The sequence below is a fragment of the Topomyia yanbarensis genome, chromosome 2 (assembly GCF_030247195.1).
Source record: "Topomyia yanbarensis strain Yona2022 chromosome 2, ASM3024719v1, whole genome shotgun sequence".
Taxonomy (NCBI): Eukaryota; Metazoa; Arthropoda; class Insecta; order Diptera; family Culicidae; genus Topomyia; species Topomyia yanbarensis.
The window spans coordinates 216,235,797-216,259,649 of record NC_080671.1 but is presented as its reverse complement, the minus strand read 5'-3'; the positions used below and the strand labels follow the sequence as shown (position 1 = coordinate 216,259,649).

At 39.4% G+C, this 23,853-nt stretch overlaps 1 protein-coding gene and 5 long non-coding RNA genes across 7 annotated transcripts; 1 reads left to right on the top strand and 5 right to left on the bottom strand.

Annotated features, from left to right (window-relative positions):
- The first annotated feature begins 143 nt into the window (after positions 1-143).
- LOC131682891 (uncharacterized) lies at positions 144-2,438 on the top strand. Its single transcript, XR_009304235.1, has 3 exons — positions 144-610; positions 665-1,836; positions 1,891-2,438. It is a non-coding gene; the product is annotated as an uncharacterized LOC131682891 (long non-coding RNA).
- Positions 2,439-4,908: 2,470 nt separating this feature from the next.
- Positions 4,909-6,181, bottom strand: LOC131682889 (uncharacterized). The gene is made up of 3 exons (XR_009304233.1): positions 5,892-6,181; positions 5,616-5,809; positions 4,909-5,552 (listed from the first exon to the last, which is right to left on the bottom strand). It is a non-coding gene; the product is annotated as an uncharacterized LOC131682889 (long non-coding RNA).
- Positions 6,182-6,298: 117 nt separating this feature from the next.
- Positions 6,299-10,436, bottom strand: LOC131682887 (DEAD-box helicase Dbp80-like). Its single transcript, XM_058964676.1, has 4 exons — positions 10,105-10,436; positions 9,880-10,042; positions 9,704-9,817; positions 6,299-6,537 (listed from the first exon to the last, which is right to left on the bottom strand). The coding sequence occupies exons 1-4, from the start codon at positions 10,264-10,266 to the stop codon at positions 6,506-6,508; spliced, it is 471 nt and encodes a 156-aa protein (XP_058820659.1). The 5' UTR covers positions 10,267-10,436; the 3' UTR covers positions 6,299-6,505.
- A 49-nt stretch (positions 10,437-10,485) lies between these two features.
- On the bottom strand, positions 10,486-11,348 carry LOC131682890 (uncharacterized). The gene is made up of 3 exons (XR_009304234.1): positions 11,291-11,348; positions 10,979-11,211; positions 10,486-10,673 (listed from the first exon to the last, which is right to left on the bottom strand). It is a non-coding gene; the product is annotated as an uncharacterized LOC131682890 (long non-coding RNA).
- Positions 11,349-11,364: 16 nt separating this feature from the next.
- On the bottom strand, positions 11,365-11,976 carry LOC131682888 (uncharacterized). The gene is made up of 3 exons (XR_009304232.1): positions 11,916-11,976; positions 11,667-11,777; positions 11,365-11,594 (listed from the first exon to the last, which is right to left on the bottom strand). It is a non-coding gene; the product is annotated as an uncharacterized LOC131682888 (long non-coding RNA).
- A 9,295-nt stretch (positions 11,977-21,271) lies between these two features.
- On the bottom strand, positions 21,272-23,427 carry LOC131678848 (uncharacterized). 2 transcript variants are annotated; one of them, XR_009303746.1, is made up of 4 exons: positions 21,944-23,427; positions 21,739-21,864; positions 21,535-21,675; positions 21,272-21,433 (listed from the first exon to the last, which is right to left on the bottom strand). It is a non-coding gene; the product is annotated as an uncharacterized LOC131678848 (long non-coding RNA). The 2 variants fall into 2 exon arrangements; XR_009303745.1 differs by having other exon boundaries at positions 21,739-23,427.
- Positions 23,428-23,853: the final 426 nt, after the last annotated feature.

Sequence of the window (23,853 nt, the reverse complement as noted above, 5' to 3'; positions counted from 1 at the left end):
TTTCAAAACACATGAGCTACTACGAGATTATAATCAGGGTGTTGTTCAGAAGAATTCAAAAGCTTTGTCGAAGAAGATGCACGAATATTTGGACACAAGAGACTGCAGACGAAGGTTTATCCTAAAATATTTGAAGGAGACAATGTGAAAGTCGCACCTCGCAAGCATTGCTGTGACAACTGTGATCGGACGGTTAGTGGAATAAGGGAAAGTGAGCGATATGAAGGGATCGACGAGAACGACAATTTTGATTTTAGGCACGGAACATTTGTTGAATGTAATCGAAGCCTTCGGTGGTAATTTAGGTATGGCGCTACCGATCGCACTGCGCTGCGCGGCTCCAAAAGTAAGAAACTAAATGATCATTACCTGAAAAATTCTTTACGATTTGCTTCGAGCGAATCTAGTCATCCACAAATTTTACTAAGGCCATGTAAACAGTACAATCGAACTGTCAAGAAAAGTGAGGTTAACTGTTTCAGTAAAGAACCTAATTGTTGACATGGTCGTTCACCAATATAAATGTAAAAAAATCTTAATCCTCAAAAACTAGGAATCTGGAACATACCTGATTATGTACACCGCAGAAGAACTACTTATTGAGCAACAGGTAGGGGCAGGCCAGCAATGATATTAATTGTATAACCATGCCTCATACTTACAGGTGCTATGATTTGTTAAACGAACATCTCGAGATTCACGGAAGACATTCTTTTCCATGGAAGGCGAGCATCTGTCAGCTTCGATTGGCAAAAGTTCCTGTGAAATTTTTTAATGTTGAGTGCAAATAAGTCGGTATGATGGCAGAGCACTCGGGTGCCAGATAGCAACATTTCCAGATACAGTACAGACTGGTTTGCTAACGTGTGAGATGTCCAACCTCAACCAGTATGCGAAGAACAAAAGGATATTCATATTTTGTCAGCAATTGCAAAAGAGTCTTGCTTACGCTAATAAATCTGAAGCTCTCCGACCAAAACATAGTGAAGATTTCAACAGACAACAGTATAACTTCTTTAAAAAATCACTGTGTTGTGCCTATGAATCCAAAATATGCTGCGGTTTAGCGGATATGTTGGTGTACACAGGATTAAGACTTAGTGGTTGAATAGTGTTTTAAAGGAGTCGGAATAGGCGAAGGATTTAGAAAGTTATTATCAGGAAGTCTGTAGAGCTGACCGGTATGGACAACCATCCAAGTGTATTATGTTTAAGAGTAGCGCTGATTTCAAAACACATGAGCTACTACGAGATTATAATCAGGGTGTTGTTCAGAAGAATTCAAAAGCTTTGTCGAAGAAGATGCACGAATATTTGGACACAAGAGACTGCAGACGGAGGTTTATCCTAAAATATTTGAAGGAGACAATGTGAAAGTCGCACCTCGCAAGCATTGCTGTGACAACTGTGATCGGACGGTTAGTGGAATAAGGGAAAGTGAGCGATATGAAGGGATCGACGAGAACGACAATTTTGATTTTAGGCACGGAACATTTGTTGAATGTAATCGAAGCCTTCGGTGGTAATTTAGGTATGGCGCTACCGATCGCACTGCGCTGCGCGGCTCCAAAAGTAAGAAACTAAATGATCATTACCTGAAAAATTCTTTACGATTTGCTTCGAGCGAATCTAGTCATCCACAAATTTTACTAAGGCCATGTAAACAGTACAATCGAACTGTCAAGAAAAGTGAGGTTAACTGTTTCAGTAAAGAACCTAATTGTTGACATGGTCGTTCACCAATATAAATGTAAAAAAATCTTAATCCTCAAAAACTAGGAATCTGGAACATACCTGATTATGTACACCGCAGAAGAACTACTTATTGAGCAACAGGTAGGGGCAGGCCAGCAATGATATTAATTGTATAACCATGCCTCATACTTACAGGTGCTATGATTTGTTAAACGAACATCTCGAGATTCACGGAAGACATTCTTTTCCATGGAAGGCGAGCATCTGTCAGCTTCGATTGGCAAAAGTTCCTGTGAAATTTTTTAATGTTGAGTGCAAATAAGTCGGTATGATGGCAGAGCACTCGGGTGCCAGATAGCAACATTTCCAGATACAGTACAGACTGGTTTGCTAACGTGTGAGATGTCCAACCTCAACCAGTATGCGAAGAACAAAAGGATATTCATATTTTGTCAGCAATTGCAAAAGAGTCTTGCTTACGCTAATAAATCTGAAGCTCTCCGACCAAAACATAGTGAAGATTTCAACAGACAACAGTATAACTTCTTTAAAAAATCACTGTGTTGTGCCTATGAATCCAAAATATGCTGCGGTTTAGCGGATATGTTGGTGTACACAGGATTAAGACTTAGTGGTTGAATAGTGTTTTAAAGGAGTCGGAATAGGCTGTTTCATTTATTTTATTTAAAAAATTTCAAATTTGTTAAACGACAAATATACACTCCCCAAATGTCGCATACAAACACTGAAGTTTTACAGCTGCTGCTGATGATTCCGAACGTCCTTATCGGTGTTGTATCTTCTTTAATATATCTTGCATTTGAAAGGTCGCTCCATTTGTACCCGAACGTCATTAGAGATCTTTGGTTCCTTAGTGTGGACATTTGGCGCTTAAACCGAATCAGCTCGTTTAGGGGAATCGCAGCATCTGAATAATGAGTCATATGCCAATCATGTCAATATCATGTCTCAATGCAGGATACATATTTTCTACAATTGATGCGTTTCCTGCATGATCTTATACTTATTAATTACAAACTGTGAGCGGAAATGTCGGAAGCAATCCCTGTCAACTGATGAGGACGTATATTCCTCTACTTTATGAACTTAAGGTTGTGCCTTTAATTCGGAATTGGTTTCATAGACCTAAAAACAACCACAACCCAAACTGTTGGCAGTGGAATTTTCTTCTGAATTGGATTCACTTATTGCAACTTTTTTAACTTCTTACCGCTTCACATTATTCCAAAGGGAGTGTCAGGAACTTGTCAAGCTTTAAAATTATCTAATTGACGATAGCGTACCAGATATTCATATTATTTTCGCGCTGTCTTGACTCGATTACAATTCTATTTCGATTTCTTGTGAGAAATTCTATTCGGCTCTCAAATGAACAGATTGTCCTCGTGAAAATTGAATATGGTTTTGTCACATCCTCCAAGATACGAACTATGCATCTACACTGAATCGGCGGACAAACGAACTACCACCGTTACTGTAATCTCAAAATCCTCATAACAGTCGTTACACTGGAACCCACATCTTACTCTTTAAACCACTAGCTAATTATTGCAATGATTCTCGGCTAAATATTTTCTCCAATCTTTCTTGCTGGATAACGTTTCATCGTTGCCGCAACAAGCTTGTCCATATTTTGCGCTTTGAACTCAACCAGCGATATTTTGCCTTCTTCACATAGAAAGGTTTTTGTCAGTTTTAAAATAAATATCGATTAATTCATGTAGTCCGATTATAGCGGGATCGTAAAACTGAATCTACGGTGCCATCCCAGGTACATATCAATATTGCCGTTTATCGCGTATGGTTCCGATTTCGATAATATACTGGCAAATGCTTTTTCAGACCGCTAAGCCAGTATTCGCAGATTATGAACATTTTCCAGCCAGACTTGCCATTTTGAGCATACCAATCTCGAGTAGAGGTCGTTCTGAAAAACCTTCGAGAAAACAACAATAAATCTCGCGTTAAAATACACCGTAATGAAGTCAGCTTACCTCCATATCACCAATGTTCTGTTGAGAAACGAGTGCATATAATTAGAATCCTAAAAAACCTAGAGAAATAAAGGTCTATCCGAAAATATATTAGCTTGTTTGAGTGATTCAGGCCAATGAATACCCACTGAGACGTCCAAAAAATTGTTTCAAAATCGTTCAACACGGGTCCATCGATGGACGTTCGTTGAACGGTTATTTGGACGTTGTCCAAATTGGTCCCACGAACGTCCTTCATTGGACGATTTTGAAACCAACCGTTCTTAGAGGGTAGTAAGGGGACAAACGGACTGTCGGTAAGAAAAAGAATTATGTAAATGTTAGGGTACTTACCATTTCTTTTTGATGCGACTCCATTTTTTTCATTGTTTTTTTTAATAAAGCGCGTAGCTAAGGGTACCATGGTAATGGTTGTTCGAATTTTTTTTTTCGAACTTTCAACAATTCGAATACAGTTATAACTTTTATAGACAATTATAAACAGATATAAGGTGATATAAAAAATATAAAACCAGGTGAAATATTTTTATAAAAGAGTGTCACGTCCTAGGTCAACAATCCCGAGCTAGCTAGAGGAAGTAAATATATAAATTCGATGGAATCGGTTACTTCTCTCTGGTGGACTACTACAAGTACGCTGAATAGCTTGTATCCTCCCACCCGTGCCGTTGCAGCCTGGCAAAAGGTAAGTTGGGCAGTTTTAATAGTAAAATACGTTGCACTCGTTCAATGATTTGGAGCAAACTATAGTACGCCTCCTTGAGAGAACGGGTAATCACAATGGTAAAATTTCGAACAACTAGGAAATTATCTAGCATAAGTAACACTTTTTCTTATCTAGACTCTGCCATCATCACACAGTACAACAGTCTCTTGTGACAAAGAACAAAACGAGGATCCAAGCAACCTTGAAGTTAGGCAGCACATGACAATGCAGCTCTTGAAGAACCTGGAACAAGTCATTTAGCAAGGCGTGAAGGAGGACGAGCAACCAAACGAAATTTCCGGAAAGCATTCTTCGAAAAGCAAACGGCAAATTGTGTTGGACTGCCAGAACCATAAGTTATAGAAAAAGCAGAAGTTTGACTTCGAAACGGGGCGAGCAACAATTGGTAGTAATGATGACCAAAACGATCACGCAGTGATTGATAAAAATGATAGTAGCAACGAATGAATATTTTTACGAACATACGGGCAGAACATTACTATTTACTTCCTTGATTATTTTATTGAAGACATACACGTTTAAATATTAGCCATTTAAGAAAGCTGGAAGTATAACAATTTTTTCATATCACAGCCAGTCATCTTTTCTGGTACATCGTGCTGCTGACACTAGTATTACTGTCGTTCTTGTCTTTGTTGTTGCCACTGCTATCCTCACCCTGCCAGATTTCTTTCCAGTTGGAGCTTTCAAGTTCACAAAGTTGCCTTCCTCCTTTAGGTTGGAGGCCGGAGTTTCTTTTTCGACGAAACTGTCCGTGTTCCACCAGTGGCATCTGAGCCACCACCTCCAAGTGAGAGCGAAGACGAATTCACCTTAATAGCGACAATCCACTGGGCAGGTTTAACGGGACCATCCGGCTTGCCACCGGATTCGTACAGTGCGGGAAAGGCTTTCGTCGAATTAACGCTCGGTACCACCTTTTGAGCTGGTACTATCTTTATTGCATCCTTCGGGGGAACGACCATTGCTACCTTGTATAGTACGCTGGAAACGGACACGTAATCATCCACCATACCCCGGTGCTTGGTTGACATAGCGTTCAAATTTACCATACCGTTGCTACCCTTCGAGATCCACATACATGTCGGATTTCTTAATGCCCGACTTAGTGGTTCCTGTTGAAAGTAAAGCAGGGATAGCGTAATTTCTTCAACATCAAGCTGTTCACTAAAACTGACCTGCTAACGCCAAAAAGTTCCGCTGCACTGGGTTTGTTCATCCCCATTGATTGTCGTAGTAGGTGGTCGATTGGAAACGTGGATAATCATGCTGATACTTTGTTTGGAGCCCCACCAGCTTAAAAACCCACCAGAGTTCAGAACAACGGATTTGCACCGGTTCCTCCGTACATTCTGGGCAGCTTGACGATGCGCTATCCGTGCAAACAAAAATGAAGATTATTGTTAGGTACAATTAGTCATAAAAAAACAAATGTATAAAAGTAAAGCACTTACCTAGGAAGAAATTGCTCTAAAGTAAAATAAATAAGAACTTTTACTTTCACCAAATAATCCTCTTCACTGTCGGTATCAGAGCACAATTCAATAAAAAAAACAAAGTTTCCGCTAAAAAAGAAATCGACAGAAGCAGATAATTATGAATAACACGCCATGGTTATTCCGAACATCACCTCACTGTCACTCTCACTTCACGGTGTTCATTTTCATCACTTCACTTTAGGTGACAACGGTAATAGGTAAAAACAAGTGAAGTGACGTGTAGGTGAAGTGAAAGTGAACGTGTAAGTGAGAACGGTAATAAGGGCCGGTATGATTCATATGACAAATCTAATAAATACAAAAGATATTTTCATTTCAGTGTACGATACCCTGTGGGTTATATTTGTATACCTTATGTCATGTCAAGGAAGAAAAAAAAATATAATAAAATTATAAATTCAGAATCAAAACAAGTATGACCCAAAAAAGCTCCTACGCCTTTCACCAGTAGCTGGTCGAAAACACTTTACGGTGCGATCTTTTCAATTTCGTCCGAATTCTCCGCGTCTAGCAACTGAATCTTTTTCCGGAAGTGTTTTTTGATTGATCTGCAAATCATCATGCTTCGATCACTGCCCACTAGGTTGATGGTGATTCCGTTCTGTTAAAGAAGTGGGGGCCCTTATTACGAGTATCACTTCACGGTGAAAACAAAGTGAAGTGACAATAATGCTATTGCGGGAGTCACCCTAGTGATAAAATATGAAAGAGTTCATCCGAAGTGACAACTTAGATGAACACAGTGTTATTATGAGTGCCACGTCACTGCCATTTTATCGAAAAAAATGACACTTCTCGTGATTTTTTTCATTGCCGTTTTCGAATGTGTAAAGCAGTCACGTAAAATGGAGTAAGTTCAAATGTTCGTTCTTTTTTGCCTTTTTACTAATATTTTGACAATTTTATACTTGTTTAGGAAGAAAAAGACAATTTGCCTGCCTCGTAGCCTTCATGGAGAAGAATCCCGAAGTAGCCAGAGGAAGTAAGTTTGTCCAGTCACGGGAATCCGTTACTTCTCTATGGTGGACAGTGACGGATTCGCTGAATAGCTTGGGTCCTCCCACTCGTTCCGTGGCAGCATGGCAAAAGGTATTTTAGCTTTGTGCTTTCAGTTGTACAATTCAACGCATGCAGTTATTTGTTAGATACGGATTTTTCAAACAAATAAATATCGGAATCTTCCTGTACTTACCTCTACTTTTCTAATAGTTACACTTTAATTAATCATTCTAAATTTCTGCTTACTATTTATAGGTTGGGACCGACAAAAAGCTGCAACTAAAACGACAGTTACAGCATAACAAAAATGAGTTGACGGCCACTGGTGGTGGGCCAAACACTTTACATTCGATCAACGACCTGGAAGAATCCATCATTCGTCTCCTTTCATTAGAAAGAGCTGAAGGTACATTTTAACTATTACTAAATTTACTACCATAAATAACATTCATTAAATGTAGGATCTGTTTTTGGAATGCAACTACCACCTAGTGCACCTGCTGATGAGCGCCAAGTATGTGTGCCTTGCGAAGAAGACCCAAACGAGGAACCGAATGTCCCGGGCGATGAGTCTACGCATGATAATACAACACATGATGATGCAACTAGGAAGGGTCAACCAGCAACGCGCGGTCGTGGACGAATAAGTAAACGGAATTATCGAAAAGCTCTGCTTGAAAAGCAGACTGATGATCTCAGTAAAATGAAGCGACATGTATCAGACTGCGCGCGATATTCTCGTAAGTCCTACGATTTGCATGGAATGCGTTTTGAGCTGGAGAAGAAGCGGTTGCAGCTGGACGAGGAGAAATTTATTTTCAAGAAGCAGATGTTACTGGAGAAGCAAAAGTATAAAAGCCAGCAGCTACAATGTCAGTTGCAACTGCTTCAATACAAGAAGCAGAAGCTCGATTTTGAAATGGGGCGGAGAACAACGGCTAATATTGATGCGCAGGATGTTCATGACATAGACCGAGATGATAGTGACGATTAATTTACAGCTACCATTTTTTAAGTTAGCTTTCCAAAAATATCAGTATAAACGTCATTGTTTTGAAGATTGAACTTGAAATAAATTTCGTCGCTTTAAGTTAGTCGTATGTCATTTAATAAAAACATTTATTCGTTTAGTTTTATTACTGCATAAAACAACTTTCCTGCTATTTATAAGATATTGTTCATGATTTCCTCTCTGATCATCGACGCATCATGTTGATTTCCATCCATACCATGTAACTCCACTTCTCCATCCTGTAATTCCGGCTCGTCATAATCCATTTTATGCTTAATGCGAAGGTTGTGTAGGGCAACACAAACATTTACTATTTGCGTGGCTTTTTCAGGCTTATAATAAAGCTGCCTCGCTCCTAATAAGCATCGAAAAGTATTCTTGGCCACTCCAATCGATCTTTCCACTGTTATGCGAGTTTTGGAATGTACTTCATTGAATCTCGTCTGTCGATCAGTGGTACTTGAGCCGGTTCGAAAGGGGGTAATAAGAAATGGTGTCAAAGGGTAGCCTCCATCACCTATTATAGATGTAGATAGTTAAATTGAAAACAAAAGCAAGATTAATGAAAACGAAAAACACTAAGTTGAATCTTAATGACATTTGAATACGCTCATTAACCTTATTCTCACCTAGTAACCAGGAGTTCCTCTCCCCGTTTTCGTATCTTTGTGATAGGAGCTGATTCAGTGAACTACCATTCCATACAAAAGAATCGTGGGAGGAACCTGGGTGATTTGCATCAAGATATCGAATCACTAAGTTATGGTCACAAACCTGTAAAATTGTTCAATATCTGCATTAGTAAAATGAATGATCCTAAAACCTTATTTCAACTTTACCAGCATAACATTTAGACTGTGAAACCCTTTACGATTGTAATACAGGTGCTTGTCGCGAGCTGGAGGTATGATGCTTACGTGAGTTCCATCGACGCATCCGATTACTCCTGGAAATCCGGTTTTGGTATAGAAACCAAGTTTAATCGCATTTGTTTCTCGGTCTTCGGATGGAAACTGGATTACAAGTGGACATACTTCGGTTTCAATAATGTCCAAAACGAGCTGCAACACCTTTGACATCGTTGGTTGCGCCAATCCGATAAATATATCGTTTCCTACGCCTTTCTGGTAGTTGCCTTCCGCAAAAAATCTCAAGGAAGCTGCCAGCATGATCGTCGGAGGAACTGATGTAGATAGTTGGACTGGATTGATTTTTGAATCGATTATATCTAGTAGGTATTTGAAAATCTCTTTGGATATCCTGAACAAACTAATAAAACTGAAGATATTGGTGAAGTATGTAACTTTCTATCTACACTTTCAGATTTTAGTTAGAATTTTGTTTTCAAATACATACGATTTTTCAGTTTCATCCAACGGATTGGAGTTATCTCTGATGCGCCGACGCTCTACCGCAAGATTAGCATATTCCTCCTCGTCTTCACTGTCTGTATCGAACCATAACTCTACACTCATCTTCAGAAAAAATAATTTTGCTTGCAAAAGTAACTAATCCTTCGATTTACAAAAACAAATTTGAACGACACGGAAACCAGGGCTATTCCGAACGTCACATCACTGTCACTGTCACTTCACGGAGTTCATTTTCATCACTTCACTGTGCGTGACAGCGGTAATAGGTGAAAAAAAGTGAAGTGATGTGAGAGTGAAGTGAAAGTGAACGTGGAAGTGAGAACCGTAATAAGGGGCGGGGAAGAAATACAATCTATAGGATCACGAGAATGAGTCACACTTACCGAATCTACCGGTGCGTCTAATTCGATGTAGATACGTTTCGCAATCGGCTCGTCCCTGCTGATCCATCGGCAGGTCGAAATTGACGACCATGGTCACCTGTTCGACGTCGATACCTAAGACGAAAGAATCTCTCCGTAACCTGGTGCTGTAGCCAGAATCAAGTGGTATAACTTACCCCTGGACAAAACGTTCGTTATAATCTGTACCTTCTCTAGTCCGGTTCGGAATCGATTCAGAGCGTCCAACCGTTGCTCCACCGTTAGATCACCGGACAGTACCGCTACCGAGTGACCATCCTGGGACATCCTGCCGGTCAACCAACCGGCCGTTTTGCGTACCTGTTTCGAACGATTAACAGTTCTGAAAATAAGTTTACTTGGAGTTTACAACTGTCCTATACATCATATGACAGAAAATGATCGCTTGTCCGACGGTAATCACACAATTTCTCGTCCTGGTTGTGGAACTTGACGTAGTACTGTTTGATGTTATCGAGCGATTTTTGCTCCCGCGCCTGCCGAATGACTATCGGATTGGGTACGATGCACTCGGCAAACTCCATCACCTCGCGCTCGTACGTGGCCAAGAAGAACACCGACCATAACACCCGCCTCGTCCAGTACAAAAAGGGAAAACTAGGTCGTACGTCCTGAACTTTACACCCCAGTCCATTAGCTTGCCGGGTGTTCCGATGATGATATGATTAGTCAGCTTCGCCCCTTTGATGGTCTCCTCACCGCGAACGGCGTAAGGAAGTTTGATTTCTGGACAAAACTAGGTAGAGCCATCTCCTGAATCTTGGAAGGGGCGTTGAAACCCATCGCATAGACTCTCTGTAGTAATTCCTGCTTCATGTGCAAAGCTTCGAAAGTTTTAACCAACCAATCCTTCCGCTGCACCTCCAGATCCAGCTTTGATTCTACTAGACCTTAGCGAACATCTTTCATTAGCAAACTTGCATCCGCCGGGCTAAAAGATTAGTCATGGATAATTTTAAAGCTGATACTGAATATTTCGGGAGAAAATTTAGAATAGGACGTAAGCAACAATGAGATTCTCTTTGGGGTCTTTCTCTTCTGTTTATTACTCGGTCGTTTCAATATTTAGTACTCAACTCTTTGCCTAATATTTTAGTAAAAACCATCGGCTATGTACTGGAAAATTAGTGCAAAGTGTTATAGTGACGTCATAATAATCGAAGGAGAAAGTAAACAAAGAGAGGCTCTCAATGTTCCTTATGTCCTAATCAAAATTTTCTGCAGATTTCGACTTACTTGAATGCCTCTGCATCTTCCGCGGAGGAAGCTGTTTCTTCATTTTCTCTTGCAGCTTGTTTTTCTTCAGGAGCTGCTAGAGTCAGAATTTCCGTAGCTACCGAACTCCAAACATCATGTGCAGCTTTGGTTCTACTGCCGGTGGACTATGTTTTTCCGCATTCTCTTTCTCTGGACTGCCAGCCGCCGGCTCTGAATCCTTATCCTTGGTGATATGTACTCAGTTCGCTAACCTATTTGTATTAAAAAGAAAAATTCAAATCCCATCCCAATGATCGCTTCAAAAATAGGTTATAACAAAAAAACACTTACCGAGTGCAGAAATTTCTTGATCCGTCGTCTTTTTGACCCAGTTATCGGCAGCGCTTGCCATCGTTTCGATCGGGTATTACAATTCAATAGCAAGGTACAAAGTATGGAAAATCGTCCTGAATCAGCACGGGTACTGTCCCTCGGGTGGTTTATTCCTTGCAATTCGCTGAAATTTTGACCAGAGCGACCTTGCGGAAAAAAACGATGCCTTCTTTTGCCTGCTCACTTCCCTGCCATGAAACCGATGATGAGCGCTTATTCCAAACGGTTAGCCGATTGAACATGACGTGCCATTATGTTTGTTCTGTGAATTGATAAGGACATCTAGTTATGCAAAGGAATGTTTGGAGGAGGGATGCTACTGGTAAATACATACCGAAAGAGAAAGTCCTTTCCGAGCATCTTGATGTTGTGTTTTCTGTTGGCCCATTATCACTGCGTTCTCTTGCTGGGTGATTACCATGATATTATGTTGTTGGTGTTCGATCTGAAAAAAAATCATAATAAAAAATATCCGTAAATGAGTGAACTCGAGTTTTTTAAAGAAGAATAGGGTATTACATTACAATGTACTAAACACGGTACTGATCCTTTCGAAATAAAAAAGGTAATAAAAATGTCTCACCTTGCCGCACCAACTGAATAAAAAAGTCCTCCTGCACACCGCATGGTACAGTATAGTATGCACTCGAATAGTGATTGCTTGCTGCTGCTGGAATGGAATCACGATCACTGTGGAGGCAGTGATATTTTCATGCAAGGAACTGGTAGGAACCAAGGCTGGAATATGACGTTTGTGCTTGACTCCGATTTCTCTAAATCAGAAAGACAACCGCTTGTAAAAATAGTGGCAGACAAGTTTTAAGGCAGAATGTGCCGATGAAATGTTTTCCGATGTGTCCATCATTCGTAAACTCCTGTTGTTCGTTTGAGCAGTAATTGCTATGTGGTCCATTTTTGAGGGGTTGTTGGCTGTTGCTGGATTTGGAGTTGATGGTACTGCTGCGGTTGCATCGATTTAATGTTGGTTAGCTGATTGCCAAATCCAGGATGTTGAGACAAGATTAGTTGAGCTGATTTGCTTTGTTCGGGTGTGCTGCAAATAATATTAATTATTTAAATTTAATTGTTTTTTTTTTCGCGAACATTTCGCGACGTTTTTTATGCATAGGTTTTGTATAGGAAATTTCATTTCGCAAGAGGTGCATACTTAGCTTTAGATATCACATGCAAAAACATATCCCGGATGATTTTTCAAAAGGCCGTATTGACATTTTGCTTGAACAGAGAAAACTGAGGTTGAAGTTCTCCGAGTATACTTTTAAATCCTATTTAATAACTAAAATGGTTCAGATAGTAATTAAAACGGATATAGTTTTGTTTTTCCATGTTCTTTAGTGGTGTCATTTTGTTGGAGAGAAATTTCAACGTTTATTATGAGTTTTAAGATAAACTTGACAATACGACCTTTGGCTGTCAATGCGACATTTGGATAGCTATACGATACATCGTTTTTGCTGTATACATTTTACATACGTCGTAGCACTTTGGACTGATTTCTGTTCAACAGAGTACATACGACCAGTGTTGCTGAACTCGTAAAAATAACTCTTGTATTTCTCATTCGCGTGTTCTCATTGCGCCCAACACTCGTATCCGAGTGTTCTCCATGCATGCCTTTCTTTCGTTCACTCCCCAGCCGAGTAGAATTTCTGCGAGTGCCAGTCAGCCAAAAGCGACTCAAATTGCACATATTGAAACCCACTCTTTCGTTCGCACCCACCCACTGGCGCTCACTCCTACTGCTGCTACCACTCGTCCGTGCTCCCACTCGCCCATGCTCCCGCTCGTCCATGCTCCCACTAGTCCGTACTCTCACTCGTAGCCACTCGCGCTCTTTAACCCACTCGTATCCTCTCGCACTCTTAATCGCGTTCGCCTTCACTCGCACTCTTGCAGTCGCTAGCGCTCGCATTTCGTTCTTCGTTGGTAGACCAAGAATTTATGAAAATGAATTTATTCGGATATGTTATGAACAAAGTCTAAGCCGCGGCTGTTTGAAGATTGATTTGCACAATACGTCTGGCTTTCGTCACCGGTACAGCACGTCATGGGAACGTCAAAATTAGTTATATGCAGTTAAATGGAAGTATTCACACACAACATCAACAGCACGGAATGCTTTGACGTACGGGAAGTGTGACCGAGAGAAGCATTCAACCTATCTTGATGGAACGACGACGCACAGTGGCGGGCCTTCAAACAAAAGTCGGACAAAACCTCAAATGTTACCTAATTTGGCTGAAAAACACAATTTAAGCTAATTTTGAGATGCTATGCTCATTTTTGATGTCAAAAGTCGTAAAATGTTAAATGCATTTTTCCATACGGTGTCATTGAACCTTTCTTATAACTATGATCCCGTTTTCGTGATAGATTTTCCGTTACTGTTCACCAATGTCAGCAATATCATAAAAAATGCAGAACACTGCTTTAAATCCACTGTATAACGTGTTGGTTTACTGTAGATTGTCTAACTATTTTACAAAAAACACCATGCGCCTCCATATCAGCAACAATGCTTCAAAATCTCCTTAAACATTTTTTCGCACCTAGGCGCAGAACGAGACCAGGTTATTCGAAAAGTAGTGGTTATTTCCCATAGAATGTATACTATGTGACCGTTCCGAAATGGTTCCGAAATTTGTACAGAATACATTAGTGAAAAAAGTATTTTTGATCTGACCACCTCAAACATATTTAAACTAAAATGTCATAGTTCCAAGCAAAGTTGCCAAATTTATTTTATTCACCAAGTTCTTTCGTTTCTCTACACAATGTAACTAGTTGTGCTAAAATCGGATTAAAATCAAAAGAGCAACATACATTTGAAGTGAACAGAGTAATGGTGGTTTCGGAAATGAAAATCATTAAAAAGTCCGTTTAAACTCATGTTAAAAATCGTGTTCTTATCCAATGATCATAAAATTTTGAATATACACCATTCAATACATGAGAAATTTAGTAAAAATATAAAACATCAATATTTCAAAAATAAATTTTTGAGGTTTTGACCAGCCTCCAGCCACTGTGCGACGTGGCGTTGACGGACATATCGTCTGCATTGAGGTTGATATGACGCTGGTATAACGGAAAAGGAAAATAAACGCACCCGAATGAAATGCAGTTGCGTTAAAACGTAAATTAAAAAAAAACTGCAAAATCGCTTGGATTGACTCTTTTAAATATGTGGAACCTTAACATGTCAAATAAATATATAATTCCCCTCAATGCTGCATATATGCACTTCTTAAAATAATTAGTTTTTTGGTCAAATATACCTATATTGAAGTTTGAGATTTTTTGTGGGATAATGAAATGACAGGAACAGTTTTTATTGTCAAATATGTCACTGAAAGAATATATGCATAAATCGCTCAGATAATTTTCGTAAAATATCGAATTAAATAGTTACTACAAGAGTCAGTCCCATAAAGATAGGAAATGCCAAAGAAAACGGGACAAATATGCGATCATGGGTAGTATACATCTATGACCATTCCTGGTAATTTTGCATTAAATGAATCGGATATTCGGATTAAATACATGTTTTCGAGATAAACGTATTTAATGCGGTTCACTACAAAAATTCAAACCCATTAATAAACATTGGCTTCTATAGAATATGTATGTAGGAGATCGACTACCGTCATAAAGTGAATTTCTAAACAAGGACTTAATTTATTGAATATTTCGTGACCAATTCCAATATACGCTATCCTTGTCCTCCAAATTACGACGGAATCAGAGCAAATCTATCTACTCTATGCGTTATATATTCTAAAACATTCGTTCACAGTCCTAAATTGATACAACCAGCGGACTATATTAGAAGAAATCTCTAGTAAATGATTTTGCGCACTTTCCACTAACCTGAACTCTGCACTTTAAAAGTGTGAGTAATGAAGCTACTACTGAAAACTGCGAGCTGTCAAAACACATGTATTTGAAGTTATAGAGATGGTACTCTCATAGACAGGCCAGTCGAACTAACTAGTCTATGAGATAATTTTTTTAGTAGAATGTTATGTGCGTAATACGGTTCGAATCGAGTTTTTGTGCCACAAGCAATACTTGCATTGAAATAGTAATTTTTATTTGCTCGTCAACTCCTCACGCTGGTTTTTCCCAGATAACGAATTAACTGGTTTATTTTGCCGATTGGTATTTTCCCGAATGGGTTGTTTTGCCGAATCAAGTATAAAAAAGTTATTTTCAATGGCAATGGCAATAGTATAAAGGATGATTCAATATTTAAATTTGATAAAAAGCATGGATGTGGGATGATAAATTATAGAAATAATAGTCAAAATGTAAAGAATAGTTAAGGTAACTATTAAAATCAAACTTTAAATGAAAATAGTTTCTCTTTGAGCGTTTTGGTGGAATGCTAAAAATGAAAATTTTGAAAATGCTGAATTTAAATGAAAATTAAAATGCCTAAAGAAATGAAATATCTCTGAATTAATTTCTACTATCGTGATTCACTTGCTTCTCTTATTCATACACATAATCTTAGGTTTAGATCATTTCAACAAGTATATACCAAAGTTTTATAAATCTGTACTAATTGAGATTTGAACATGACTGAACAACATTGTTTTCGGTAATACTGATTCTTCCTGACGAAAAAACAGTTTGCACAATACTGTTCAAATAATTACTCACGATAATTTGCTAAATATTAGTGGGACGGAGCTTTATTCCATTTACCATCTTAGTAAAATTGGTAGTAGCAGATTAGTTTTTTTTACTTTTTTCAATAAATTATATTAAATTCGTGTTTCCAATTTTCATTGTTCAAAAAAGAAACTATCCTTAAAAAGCTTTAGATTTTATTGCTGGATATCACATACATGCTTCCCTTCTGGCCAGAAGTGCGTAAGATACGCCCTTTACTTCTGCTCAGAAGTGTATAATCGGTACAAAAATGCAAACCCACTAGCCAGCATGGACTTTTATAGAATATGTGATATTATTTCCTTAACCCTCCGGAAGTCGTACTTATGGCCCACTGAACGAGCAGCCGCTGTTGCTCTAAGACGATTTCGCCAGATTTTCAGAGCAGTGTGCACTCAGTGCAGTAGCGCGACTTCCCCAAGATTAAGGGGTTGCCTGGTGTAGTGGGTAAAAAAACATTAATGTTTTTTTTATTCGTTTAATTTTTAGTATTGAACATCTGAACAGCCCAGTGCAATCTCGGTGGCCACACTGATCTTCTTTTGTTCTAAACAACCATGCGTTTCAACGATTTCAGTCTATCGGCAACTTTAATAGCATTTTTCTCGAAACCGCATTTTTTCAAATTGCCGATAACTCAAAAACCATTCAACGAATTGACTTGATTTTTTATGAGAATGCATAACATGTGTAGTCGATGAACTAAGGGAAAATGGAATACAAAAATCTTCCTCGTTATTTTGAAGAAAATTGAACGAATTTTATTTTTCGGTTTTTCTTATGCTATTTTCCGAAATTCCAACTGTTCTATATTTTTTTTGGTTCATCGAGTAACTACAAGTCTATGTTTTAAAAATCTTATTGAATTTCCTATTTCAGACAATTGTATCAAGAGTTATCATGTCCGCCGCGGCATTCCTCGACATGGAAATGGTTGAACGTCTTCTCTTCGAACGCTCGTATGTGTGGCTTTGCCTGACTGAAAATTTTTCATTCATAATGAATTAGGGTTCGTCGCGGTTGCGGTAATTACCGCAACCGCGCGGTATTTACCGCACCCGCACCGCAAAATCCGCGGTGCGGTGAGACACTTTTTCCCGCAGATGCGGTGCGGGAAGGGCCCTTACCGCGCGGTTTTACCGCAACCGCACCGCAAAAAAAAATTGATAAAGTGAAAATTTTGATTATTCTAAATTGATAAACAGACTGCTATAACGAAAGAAAATCTAGCTGCGTCCAAAATATTTTGACGCTATTATTTTTACGACATATTTTGAACTAGTTATTTTATACTTCTAAGTAAAACTTCACAAACTAACCATTTCAAGTACATAAAATGCAAGATCCAAATAGAGACAAAATTATTAGATCATTTAAAAACAATAAATTTTTACTCTTAAATCCAATTTAAAAGTGCATCACTTCTCCCGATTCCTGTTGGAAATCGTGGAATTATGAATCGTTTTCGATATCAATTTTTCAACCGTGAATTTTGACTAATTTAAAGGAATTAGGGATGAACTAATTATGCTGGGACTTAAACACAACCCAAAGAATATAATTATCTTCATCAAACCAAACGAATTTGGAGTAATTGGCAGTAAAGGATACAAATGTATGAAAGCGTCCAAAATAAGGAGGGGTCCAAATTAGGATGATTATTCTATCATTCGTTCATCAACATCGTATTTCTATCTTCTTTGATTGCTGTGTAACGTCAATGTGATTTTTTCTGCAGTCAATTTTATTGGACTCTTTCTCAAAAAGTGTGCTACATAACTTTTTTTCACGCACTTCCATTCAAATTTACTATAATTCTCTACCAAATTAAGTCCTAATATTTTTTCAGTTAAGACTATTTCTAGCTTTTTTGAAGCTTTTTTGCCAAATACCACATAGTTTGACTCCCGTTCACTTCAATTGAAGTTTTTGCCATTGGCTCTTTGTGAAAATATTAGAGGAAAATACATTACATACTTTCGAACTAGCCTTTAGAATATTACACTTCATACATTTTTAAAGGGAGCAATCTTAGTTTTTGAATGAGGATACATCTGTTTCTTGAAGAATGCGGAAGTTAGAGTTTTGGGATATTTTGTCCGTAAAACTTTCTATTTTTATAAATCATTTCTGCTGTATGCTATAAATAATACATTTTTTTGCAGTTTTTCTAATGTTTAATAATTCTGTACCGGTTGAGACCGGACTCCTGATTAGATGTAATGTATAGAGCAATTTTATTCGTCAATTATGGCGTCGTTCTTATTGATGAAATGCAATATGTTTTTATTTCACTGTATTGGAATATATGCGCTACTATATAGAAGTACTGGTATTTCGACTTTAATTTTTTTGTGAAATTTCTTTAAGAATGAAAGGTGGTTTTTACTACATAAATGTAAAAATCATCCATTTCATTTTCATGTGTCAAAAACATTAAAAATATGAAAATTTAAAGAAAAAAATATGCAACTTCATTTCTTATTACATTTTTATTCAGCTTTTTCAATTAACTGAAGGGTTGCTAAAATAAAAGTTTTCCTATTACTGCAGTAGAACGTTTTTCAATGTATCATGTTTGCCTTAAAATGTACGGAATTTTATTAATAGAAAATTCAAAAGTTGATTTTTTTTCATAAACATTACATTCTGAACAGTCTCTTAAAGTTAAATTTCGTGTGAATAAGAATAACATTTTTTTATATATGGTTACACAAATGAACAATTTTTCAACACTATTTTTAAAAAAAATATTAAAATTTTACCGCATTACCGCGCGGTGCGGTGCGGTAAATAAAGTGCGGTTGCGGTAAGCGGTGCTGTTCTATTATTTGTTTGCAGTTGCGGTGCGGACAATCCATTTACCGCCCACATCCGCACCGCGACGAACCCTATAATGAATATATACATAAACCTTAACGAGAGGTCCATTGCCACCTTGCCATCAAAATCGTATAACAAAATTACTTTCAGTTTGAGCACTTTATAGTAGACGCCCCTTAAAAGACAAGTTTTTTTAAGACACCGCACTTATAATTTGTGTACATATTTAAAAAAAATATGAAAAACAATATATTTAATTTGTTCTTTAAATACGACCGGTATAAACCTGTATAGACAGATAACGTCTGTATGCAATGACAATTTAATGCGAACGCGCACACTGTTAGTTTAGTTAGTTTTTGCTTGCATTGTTCTAGGATTTCATCAGAATGCCTTACCTGATCCCTTCGCTCCTTTACGAGCGCTCCCAGTTGCTAAAAGAGTGTATACGAGCTGTTCTAATAAACATCTTCAGAGCTGCAAAGAGTGCTTACCACACGGGAGTGGGTGGCATGCAGTCAAAACTCGCAGCCGAGGAATCCCATCATGGGAACCCACTCGCCGTTAGAGCTAAAACCTAGCGAGCCGACAAGAGTGCGAGTGTGTAACCGTTGGTTCCATTGCTTAGGTTTTTGTTGTAAATATTATTTGTTTGTCTTTAGAACCTTCACGTTTTTTGTACTAATTTACACAACAACAGTAAGCAGGGTAGTGAAAGGGTGCGTACCGCTGCAAACTGTCAGCTTGTCTCGGTGGGTAGCTGAACCACCCAGCCTGGAGACGCGCGATGCTGGAGTTTTAAAAATGGTTTTGGGATAAAAATTGGAGGGAAATGCATCTCAAAATTATTATAAAAGGGCCAGCAGTTTCAAACTCTGGTCTCTTTTCTATCAGGCGTCCGTGTGCTGAAGTATATTTTATCCGGTGAAGTTAAGTGTATACCCCCCCCCCCTTTGGGGTGGGAAGTGTGTTATAACGTTTACAGCTGGTTCAGGACCTCTTAGTGCCTCTTACTGCCTCTTAGCGCCGCATCAAGTCGTTCAGCACACGGTTCGGCTCGCGAATCCGGGAGGATTCCGCGCCTAATCCGTAAAGGATCGTCGTTCGTCATCTGGCGCTGCGCGCCAACAATTCACACCCTCGGGCAAAGGCCCTAATTGCAAAGGAGGGTCCCCTCTCGGCGTTGGCCATTGTGGTTAGCCGCGGTCACGCCGATGCTCGCCAAGGAGGGAAGACGCCTGCCTGCATTCAAGCCAGCAACGCCCGCTGGTCCATCCACCCGCTGCATCAGGATCACCATCGTACCGGTACCGGGGCCTTCATCCGGCCAGTTTCGCCGACGTCCGCGAGAGGATCTCGCCCGTCGGCATCGTCAGCGTCGCAACGCAATTCAACAGAAGCAGTAAAAGTACGGTACGTTGAGTGATAGCAGTAGCACACGCCACATTAGAACAAATGTAAATTACACCTCACACCCACACGACACAAATACTTGTGAATAAAAGTTAAGTTCAAGAAAAGTGAATGTTCTTAGATCTTTGTTCTTGATCCGCGTAGCCCTTGATTACCCGGTAGCTAGCCGACCCTGCGATACCAGCAATAGAGTCGGTTCTGCCGTAGAGCCCTGTAAAATCGTAAAGTCACAATTGGCGCCCAACTAAAAGTCCACGAAAGGTAATCAAGGGATCGGTAGAGTTCAAAAATCTAAGGATTTTTCCGACGGGAGGTGGCAGGGATTCGTGTAAAGCACGAATGTTTGTGCCCTTCCACTGTCCCACTGCTCCAAAAGAAAAGAAAGTGAAAGTGACGATAAAACGCGATAAGAGGTCCTGAACGCCAAAGAGGACACTATACGCTTTCCAAAATCGTTTTCTGCGCGAAGAAATTCGTGTTTTTTGGTTTGCCTTGTGTGTCGTGAACCGTTAATTTTGATTCATTCCATGAAAAATCATAATTTTGCTTTACATACGGTACCGAATCCACATCAGTTTAACAATAGCACAAATTTTACATACCTATTTGCAATAATTGAATCATTCATCATTTTACCATCTACGCTTTGCTCTATTTCACTTTTGATCCATACACAATAGAGCACACGGCTGAAAAAAAACGAACCCATAAAAACACAGTATACGCAGATCGGTTGGGCGAGGATGTATCCACCAACGATCCATACCAGTCTGCTAATCCAATATAAATAAGTAGAACGCAATACTTAGTAGGATGTCCTACGTCAGGACAGATTCCCGTTGGGTACTGATAGCAATCCCAACGGGCGCAATACGTTCAACTCCCGTATACGAATGTCAACGGAAAAAAGTAGGAATTGAATGATGAGGCGGACAGTGAAGTTCGGACCAAAATCGGTTCGGATAGTTCAAAAATAAGTTTATTTATTTATTTTTTTTACAGATACTTTAATGGCTGATCAGGCCAGACCGACAGAAATGAAGGGCAGGATCCAGGTGTTGGCTTTTGCCAGAGGTTACGGATAACACTTCCATTTTTACTCTGGAGTCGACTTATCAGATCCTGTAATCCGCTTGTGTTCTGGTTGGTTTGGATGAGTCATAGGTACTGTAAAGAAAAGAAAGTAAGCATTTAGTTTGGAGAAGGAACATTAATCAAACACGGAAGGAATAAAAGTTGTGTCAGTCCGTGTTGCTTGATTTACTTACCTTTTCCATTCCATCATGGGCATCCATAGTCGCACTGGCCGATTCGGGGATGATGAAGGGGTTAATAGTTTTTCCCTTCATCTGTGCGCCGACGGTGGAGATGCGATGAGGGGATGGCCCACTTGGTGATATTGACCATCTCTGCAACAAAAAGAATGGCTCAATTAAACATTCAAATATTTTAATTTGTGCACTTTTACTTACCTGTAGTGCATCTTGCAAGTCAAGATGGCTTCATGGTTGATCCCGGGAAGATTTGGCGGTTACTGCAGGTCAATCTTTCGCAGAAAGATTGCATCCTGGCAGCAAAATACCACCACTGTTTATGTCCTAAAAGAGACAATTTTTTAACAATGAACCGCTGTCGAAGGCTAAGTTTCGATATGTTCATTGATAATTTATCACTTACCTCGATTTTCGTTGAAAATTTGGCCGATTTCAACGATTATTGAACTGAAATTACACTTTTAGCACTTTCATCACCATATAAACATTGAGCATAACGATATGCTCCAATGACATTGGTGTGACGTTTTGTAACTGACGTGAGAAACGTCAGGTTGCCCGCCGGTACACTTGCCCGCCTGAGGGTTTGCCGTGGGAATCGAAAGTGATCTAAAAGTGTTGTACATACATGTAAATAGGGTTGTATACTATTTTGTTGCTAACTGTTGTAAATAGTTCGTCCAATTATTTAAAATGTAGTATTTTGTTTGGATAGTTGTTTTGTATATATAAATTTGATTTGTACATATTATGTTTGAATTTTTAAATTGTTTATTTATTATTTTAATATGTTTGTAAAGTTTAATTATGGTTTCGCGCGTTGTAAATATGTTGTAAATATTGTTTGTAGAATTGTGGGTTGCCTATTCACGAATCAATTTGAGCCGAAGATGATTTCAAGGAAGCATTTGATAAAAAAAAATGTTAAATCACTTCGTGCTTTCACATTTTTTCACCGGAGTAGTGGATAGTGTAACCGTTGGTTCCATTGCTTAGGTTTTTGTTGTAAATATTATTTGTTTGTCTTTAGAACCTTCACGTTTTTTGTACTAATTTACACAACAACAGTAAGCAGGGTAGTGAAAGGGTGCGTACCGCTGCAAACTGTCAGCTTGTCTCGGTGGGTAGCTGAACCACCCAGCCTGGAGACGCGCGATGCTGGAGTTTTAAAAATGGTTTTGGGATAAAAATTGGAGGGAAATGCATCTCAAAATTATTATAAAAGGGCCAGCAGTTTCAAACTCTGGTCTCTTTTCTATCAGGCGTCCGTGTGCTGAAGTATATTTTATCCGGTGAAGTTAAGTGTATACCCCCCCCCCCCCCTTTGGGGTGGGAAGTGTGTTATAACGTTTACAGCTGGTTCAGGACCTCTTAGTGCCTCTTACTGCCTCTTAGCGCCGCATCAAGTCGTTCAGCACACGGTTCGGCTCGCGAATCCGGGAGGATTCCGCGCCTAATCCGTAAAGGATCGTCGTTCGTCATCTGGCGCTGCGCGCCAACAATTCACACCCTCGGGCAAAGGCCCTAATTGCAAAGGAGGGTCCCCTCTCGGCGTTGGCCATTGTGGTTAGCCGCGGTCACGCCGATGCTCGCCAAGGAGGGAAGACGCCTGCCTGCATTCAAGCCAGCAACGCCCGCTGGTCCATCCACCCGCTGCATCAGGATCACCATCGTACCGGTACCGGGGCCTTCATCCGGCCAGTTTCGCCGACGTCCGCGAGGGGATCTCGCCCGTCGGCATCGTCAGCGTCGCAACGCAATTCAACAGAAGCAGTAAAAGTACGGTACGTTGAGTGATAGCAGTAGCACACGCCACATTAGAACAAATGTAAATTACACCTCACACCCACACGACACAAATACTTGTGAATAAAAGTTAAGTTCAAGAAAAGTGAATGTTCTTAGATCTTTGTTCTTGATCCGCGTAGCCCTTGATTACCCGGTAGCTAGCCGACCCTGCGATACCAGCAATAGAGTCGGTTCTGCCGTAGAGCCTTGTAAAATCGTTTAGGTAACAAGTGATACACGAGCCTATAGCGAAGGCAGATAACTCACATGAATCAAGCATATTTGCCGCTCGTGCTGATCGTCACATATTTGAGAGTTCTTCGAAAACGTGTGTACAGCAGTAGGGAGCATACAGTGTTAGTCTCGCGCTCGCTGGTGAACGAGGAGGGTGTGTTGGCTTCTCGCTCTTTTAGCAACACTGCATACGACTATTAAAAAATACAATTTAATCTGCTTTTAAAATAAAATAACGTTTCAATAGGGATCTTTAGGGGTGTGCGGGTTAAGGCATATTCTGATGCAGAT

Bases quoted from the DNA above. Each gene is read 5' to 3' on its own strand.
- LOC131682887 (XM_058964676.1), bottom strand. From the start codon at position 10,266: ATGGAGTTTGCCGAGTGCATCGTACCCAATCCGATAGTCATTCGGCAG. The intron at 10,043-10,104 runs GTATAGGACAGT...CGTTCGAAACAG, and splicing joins ATCATTTTCTGTCATATGAT to GTACGCAAAACGGCCGGTTG. The intron at 9,818-9,879 runs GTAAGTTATACC...CTTTCGTCTTAG, and splicing joins AACGAACGTTTTGTCCAGGG to GTATCGACGTCGAACAGGTG.